At 35.0% G+C, this 7,707-nt stretch overlaps 1 protein-coding gene across 1 annotated transcript; it reads left to right on the forward strand.

The window, feature by feature from the left end:
- The first annotated feature begins 1,049 nt into the window (after positions 1-1,049).
- LOC128549521 (uncharacterized) lies at positions 1,050-1,685 on the forward strand. The gene has a single exon (XM_053526322.1). It carries the CDS (start codon positions 1,050-1,052, stop codon positions 1,683-1,685), a length of 636 nt encoding a protein of 211 aa, XP_053382297.1.
- Positions 1,686-7,707: the final 6,022 nt, after the last annotated feature.

The raw sequence follows: 7,707 nt of genomic DNA on the forward strand, positions 1-7,707 counted from the left end.
ATTTCTTCTGACAAAGCACAAATATTATCAACGGCTTCCCAGGCTAACCTAAGTCTACCATAAAGTCTTAGTTTAGTTTTTTTCCAAATATTTTACCCGGGATCATTTTTTTTCAGCTCAAATAACTCTTTTTCAGAAAATGATATTTTAAATTTTTTTTCAGTCTACGTACTTTGATGCACTTAACTACACATATATCTAAAATAGATAGTTCCTACTTTGAAGTTTGTATTTTTAGTTACACTGCCTAAAACTAGTGAGCAAACAATATACTCTCCGACGGCCCCTATATATTTCATTTGAAGTAGATACAGGGTGTCCCAGAATATATGTCCACTTAACAAATTTTAATAACTTTGTCAAAAAATGCTTCAATACTAACAACTGTGGTCTCAAATGAAAATCAATGGATGTAAGTTTTTTTCTCATTACAAGAACGGCATCGTGCGACGTCACGGTAACGTCTTATGACGTCATCAATGACGTCATTCATGTTCAGGCTTCCAAGATGGCTGACAGTACTGAAATTGTTAGGCTCTACTATGAAAATAGCAAATTTCCATCTATTGTGCGAAGAAAGTTGATTAAAATGCATCCTTCAATGAGGAACATTAGCTTGTTACTTCCCTTGAATTGTTGAATGATAAAGCGCAAGGATAACCAAATATTACATTGGTCCCTTTCAGTTGGATTCCTCTGACTTTTTCGTAATAACCGAGGAAGGACTAATCTGCATTTTGGACATAATCAGGCGAAGTAACTGACTAATGTTCCCCATAAAGGCACCTTCCAATAAACAAATCATCCGAGTAGTTAAAAAATTTGAGAAGCATGGAACAGTTTTAGATCGCAGGAAAGATAATGCCGGGAGACCGAGAAGTGCCCGGTCCGAAGAACTGATTCAAACAGTGTCTGAAGTTGTAGGAGAAACGCCCAGAACATCTGTAAGAAAGGTACTGAGTGACATTACAAATAGATCTACGAGTTAATCTACAGTGCATAGAATTTTGAAATATGACTTGAAGCTAACAGCTTATAAAATTTCAATGATGCAGCACTTAAAAGACGATGCCATTTCAGCAAGGATTGCATTTGCAGAGTGGAAGCGGTCACATGAAGAATTAACAGACTGTATTCGGTTTAGCGACGAATCACATTTTCATCTTGATGGCTACGTCAATAAGCAAAACATCAGGTTCTGGGGATCTACCAAACCTGACTTTCATGACGAGAAGCCGCTGCATAGTCAGAAAGTTACCGTCTGGGCTGCCATGAGTGCATCCGGGATACTCGGGCCATTCTTTTACGAGGAGAATGGCGAGTGTTGTACTGTGATTGCTAATCGATACTTAAAAATTCTGCAGAATAAATTTATTCCAGAACTGATAAGAAAGGGAACAGTGATTGAAAGATGTTGGTTTCAACAAGACGGGGCGACCCCCCATACTGCAAATGATGTTTTAAAGTGGTTAGAGCAAACATTTGGCACCCGCTTGATTTCTTTGAAAACCGAGAAAGTTTGGCCTCCGTATTCACCAGATCTCAGCCCCCTGGACTTTCATCTATGGGGATACTTGAAGGACAATGTTTATTACCCCAAACCAACATCCATTAGAGAGTTAAAAGCCGCTATTCGTAGAGATAAAAAACATTTCAAGAGACACATGTGCCAACGTCATACGTAACTTTAGAGGGCGGATTGAGCTAGTCAGGCAAAATAATGGCGGTCACTTAGAATATACTATAGAAACTGTAATTAAATAATCAAGGTAATTGTTTGATGTACAAAAACTTATGTATGTACTCTTTCAAATGAGATATAATTTGCTGATGTGTGACTCTTCTGTGAAAAGTTATTAGCATTTGTTAAGTGGACATATATTCTGGGACACCCTGTATATAAATCATAATTTATCACTGCAGGCAATCGAACATAGTTTTTAATTAACATCATATCATGCATTTTCTTTTCCCGCTGCTTCCTCGGGAAAAATACAAGGTTACCAATCAAACGCGCTCTATTTTTATAAAACCGCTATTTTCTACTTTCAAAAAATACCACATGTTGCTCTTCTGGTAGAATATGCGATAACAAATCATAATTGTGCTATCTTTAGGTAACTACTTCCAATGACCGTAACAGATGCCTGACATCTGTATTCAATTAACCAGATCATATGGAATTCTGTTGATCGATATGTTCAAAATATATATATATATATAACAAAAGACTTACTTTCTCATAATTACCCTTTCTGTTTGAACGCATGATCAATGACAACCATAGAAAACCGAACTGCAAGGTTGTGGTAGAGGATAGAGATAGGGACCAAGTCTTGAGCATTTACAGCATCAAAGCTATAACGGAAGGAGAAAAATACTGTGTTTTGACTATCAGGATAAGTCAGCCTTCTGGCGAAAGGTGTGTATTATCATAGACGAAATGGCAATGCTTTATCAGATAATGTGATTCCTTCTCTTCGGGGCTCGGGAAATTTTGAAACCTTAATCAGTCCTGGCTGGCCGATCTTTACAATACATATCAAGATTTGGAATACCATTCCTATCACTTCCGACCACATGAAAAATGAGTACTTTAAGCATGAAGTGCAGGCTTCTTAATATGTACATTGTAGCTGGTGAACAATGCAGTTTTCATTTGCCATTGTAACGTGTTCCGTGCCACACAAATCCCGTCGGTGAAAAAGCTAGCTCATCACCAAAGGTGATTTATCGCTCTTATATACTGTCATCTTACTCCAATGACAACTGACAGGTTTGCAAATTTGCATATTAATGGAATTACTTCCCTTTATGCATTCAGTAATCGTTACATTACTTTCCCCTCCGAGAAATCCCGTCCCGAGATTTGGCCTAGGAAATTCATGGGTAAGGCAACTCCAGTCCGGCAGTTGATTTCATCCCACCGCTGCCACCATTTGTAACGTGTTCCGTGCCACACAAATCCCGTCGGTGAAAAGCTAGCTCATCACCAAAGGTGATTTATCGCTCTTATATACTGTCATCTTACTCCAATGACAACTGACAGGTTTGCAAATTTGCATATTAATGGAATTACTTCTCTTTATGCATTCAGTAATCGTTACAACATAAATGGCTTTAATGGGAGACATGCAAATAAGTATTTTCTCCACTCACTCTACAGTCTACAGTGAGCATTTTACGATTGTATTCAATTCTACACCCTTATATTATCATAAGAGTGACATTTTTTCCACTCAGATAGAAGCCCACTTAATATCTACAGTGATAGAATATGCCTGACGATAGTAATCACCATTTGTGATAGAAATAAAGAGTATTGAGTCAGATCTCTAGTATCTCAGTCCTAGGGAATAATTGCCAGGCAGGGCTAACGGTTGTCCGGAAGGCTGGGAAAGCTTAATTTTACATTTACCAGATTTACACAAATGAGTGATATGCTTGTGAAGGGTTTTATAGTTAAAAAATACAAATAAAGAAACAGATTAAGATTTTTGTGTAGGAAAAAAACAGAACTGTCCATTACTCTGTTCCCAAATCCTAAGGATTGTGTACAAAAACGCCTTTTATCTATGTTGACAATTTTGCTTCAAAATTGGTTTTAGAGAAATGCTCCAAGATCTATCATATCATTCTCCAGGTATGTTGTTGTTTGCAGAGAACTTTTCCAACTATTTATTATATTATATTTATACATATTTACACTTAACCTTTGCCAAATCAAAAGAGGACAGATCTATGTTCTGATTTGATAATGGAAATCTCGTCTGAAGTCAGTCATCCTCTATTTCTAATTCATGTGGACAAATAAGCTTAGTTTCAAATAGAGAACTACTGGTTAACAGCCCTTGAAACATGCGCGGAACCTGAAACAAACATAACTGTCTTATTTGTAACATTTATAACTGTACTGCTATGTTTCTATTACTATTGACATGTGCAGAGACATTGATAGAGTAGATATTTTAAGAATATTATTTTGAAAGAGGTCAGTTGTTCTATTTCTATAGCATATTAATATATCGCACAATTTCAATATATCCTAAAATACAAATATCTTCTATACAAGGACTTATAAGTATATTGGGAATACAGACAAGAACAGAAATATCATTTTTTTATATTGACTTTAGGAGAACAGGCAACAAAAGTAATAATTTGTATCAATTCTGTTATTGGCAGTATATATTATCTGTCAGATGGGGGTAATAATTTCAATATCTACATAACAACATGTAAGAGACAGCTGTCTACCCATGCATCAGACGATATTTTCCTTTTCCGTCAGTAATGTGGCGCCGTGGGGCTATATTATAACTTCGTTTTCTATATAGTTTATGTTCCAATATGTAAATTCTGCTATGCACGTAGAGGTATGCGCATTGCATGATTTACTTGGCTATATCGTACGTTAAGATGCTGTGATGTTTTATATATGTTGTTATAAAGTTAATATAAACTGTGATTTTGGTTATATACGACAGAACTCGGGACAAATATCAAAGCTGATATGAAATTACTTACATCATGACATTTTTAAAATTAATAATATGATATGTGTTTATAAATTGATTTAATCGTTAAATTTATTTTGTGAGCCACAGTTTTCATTTTTTATAACTTTTTATTTTTCTTAGAAGATTACTTTATTAGAGAAAACATTCAAGTAGACTACTCTGATTGATGATTAATATTGCTGTAAAAGGGAAAACGCATATCCAACGCTTTGTTCAATTAACAGGTCAAAGCGCCACTTGATTCAGAAGTAATCTATAAATACCCATGTTCGATTTCCGCTGCCTTGGATAATTTCAATTTAGCGACTGTCGTCATTAAATCCACATATTCCAAGAAAAAAGATTTTGAAAGCTAATTTTCAGATCAACGCCAATGATACTTTTTGTTCCTATACTTTCAAAATGTTTTATTACACAAGTTAGGCTATAAGGCAGTTTACAGATAATGTTCACAACCAAATTATATCATAGGTAATGGCGAAACGTAAAGTGTTTTTCATGATGACGCCTATTTTTCTGACAGGAAGGGATTGACTGAATCAATCAGAAAGTTGTATCACTTTTGGCTGAGTCGATTAACCAATCAGACTACAGGAATTGGATATGTACTGAGTAAATGATGTGTTGACCGAGTTTTAGCGCAATATTGAAGACTTTATAATTGTACAGCACGGACAATTAGTGTAACATTACGGCAAATATAATAACGCACTACGGTGGTTGTAGTATCTGATTTTGTAACATTAGGTAAATAACGAAGCAGCTTGGGAAAGTGTTGGTCAGTCATCTAGCCGAATTTATTTTTTAGTCTATTTAATATACTAAGCAAAAAAGTGTAGAAACGTTTTTCTAACAATTCAGGGACCTTAGTAATTCGCCAGAAGGCATTACATTTTCTAATATGCTTGTCTCTGTTAAAACACGCTTACGCTAGAATGACGTCACGTTAACGTGCGGTGACGTCAAAGTTTTTGTTGCGACCCGAAACGGGCTTGATTAAGCTCTTCTTAGAATGGTAGCGAACATTCTGTTCTACTCGATTTACACAGAAGACTCATCTACCGTTTAGAGTAAATCGAGTGTAGAGAAGGCTTTTTAAATATGGCTGCCCCCATTGAATGCATTATTTTGAATGAAGATGACGACAATTTTGAACGTAGTGATGAATCAAATCGCAGTTTTTACCGGTTTACAGTAAACTCGTCCCCTAGTCAACTCGTTCCCGATTTGGTCATTTCGTCCCCCTCGGCGATTTCAAATTGGTCATTTCGTTCACCTTTTTTCGCCCCCCCCCCCTTTCTTAAACGTATTTTAAGATTTCGTTTGCCTTAAGGACTTTATCGCTTCAAAAATGATCCATTTAACAAAGAGGATTTTCTGTTGTTTTTTCTAAGTCTGCTACAACACGATTGTTTTTAATGTTCGCATTAAATTTTGATGCTGCTTATTTTAAAACTCTTGAATAAGATTAAACTTCTTTTTACAAATAATTTCCTCAATCCAATCAACTATTAACACATTTCATTCAGTCAATCAACAACTTCTCATGCAATTAAATACCATTAACACCTTCCACCAATCAGCCCAATCAACGGCTTTTAATGTGTTTAATAATGTTTAACACCTTTCGTATATATAGGTAAAGGCTTATTCTAGGATGTTGTTTTTTTTTAAATTTTTTTCAAAGAAACCCTGTCCCCCGACTTTTGAAGTATTTTCTTTTTATTTTAATGACAAAAGTGATTATAAAGCATGTTGGTTATTTATAGTAATACATATGTGATAGATACCAGTTGTTAATTTATTTTTCGTTGTACTTCTAATTAAAACTTTCTTTTATTATGACCAGGGATAAGGATTTATTCCTCTCTTTTTTCTTACTATGATTCTTAAAAAGTTAATTTTTATATCATATTTTTATTACTAAAGGCATTGAATTTATTCAGTTATTGTCTTATATTTTCAGTATATTTCTTTTATTATTTTATCCAACCTTATTATCCAATATAACTCCTTCAAAAAACACGATGATGTTAAATACCAATGTTCAAAGTCAAAGTTAACATGAAAAAGCGAAAATAACTCATATATTTAGGATGAAAAAATTACCAAAAATAAGGGGGACGAATTGACCAAAAAGGGGAAGAGTTGACCGCAATATAGGCGAGTTGACCAAATTTTATCATGAGAGGGGCGAAATGACCAATTTTAGGGGACGAAATGACCAAATCGGGGACGAGTTAACTGGGGGACGAGTTGACCGGGGAACGAGTGGACTTGATACTTTTTTACCGCTGCGTGCGCAACTACGTAAGACCCTGCATGCTATTTTGTTATTCTCACATTCAAATTATATATATTGTGTTTTTTGTATCAGTGCACAAGTATTCGGATTTAGGCCATTGAAACCGACAGAAAAAGAATCTTTCAAAATATTAGGAACATTTTTTAAGCCATTTAAAAGAATACATAGGTGTAGGCCTATAGAAAGAGATTATATCACTAATTTATACAAAATATTCAATTTTAAAGGACTCTTTACCAGTACAGACTTCATTATATAAATCCTACACGCGAAAAGTGCCCTGTCCATAACTCAATGCTCCCAGTTCTCTTTCAACTTGAGGAATCACTGCTCTTTGGTCAGTCTAGGAATATCCATATATATTTGATAATTTTTATTAATAAGTCTTTTTATTTACTATTTTGGATCAGAGGGGATCGTGAGAAGATGTCTGGTTATGTAGAAGATGTAATTCCAAATTACAAACAAAATAATTTGAATATTAAGTTTAGAGCCTCATAGAGGCACATCTGTTAAATATAACTACAAAATAAAATATTGCTGGAAAAATTCCTATCGCATTCTTAGTATGTTACAATCCGACAGTGCAAGATGAAGATATTTTTGAAGTACATACACAACACTACATGACAAATCATGAATAAAACAATCAAACCCATACGAGTCTAAAAACCAGCAACTTTTATCGTTACTTCAATAATTTGTAGGACGGCAGTTGCAGCCTCTGCTCCTATGACCATAACTGAAGTGTCATTTAAACTCTACCTGACTGGAGTTTCCCAAATGTTGATTCATCAACCTCTACATTCAAGATCTGATGACTGCCATCAACTGCATCAACTTTTACCATGAAACCAGCTCTACTTGAAATTTGTTGGCAAA

Source organism: Mercenaria mercenaria, chromosome 2 (genome assembly GCF_021730395.1).
Source record: "Mercenaria mercenaria strain notata chromosome 2, MADL_Memer_1, whole genome shotgun sequence".
Classification (NCBI taxonomy): Eukaryota; Metazoa; Mollusca; class Bivalvia; order Venerida; family Veneridae; genus Mercenaria; species Mercenaria mercenaria.

What these genes read in the sequence shown, in the direction of transcription:
- LOC128549521 (XM_053526322.1), top strand. Translation starts at nt 1,050, where the DNA reads ATGCAGCACTTAAAAGACGATGCCATTTCAGCAAGGATTGCATTTGCA.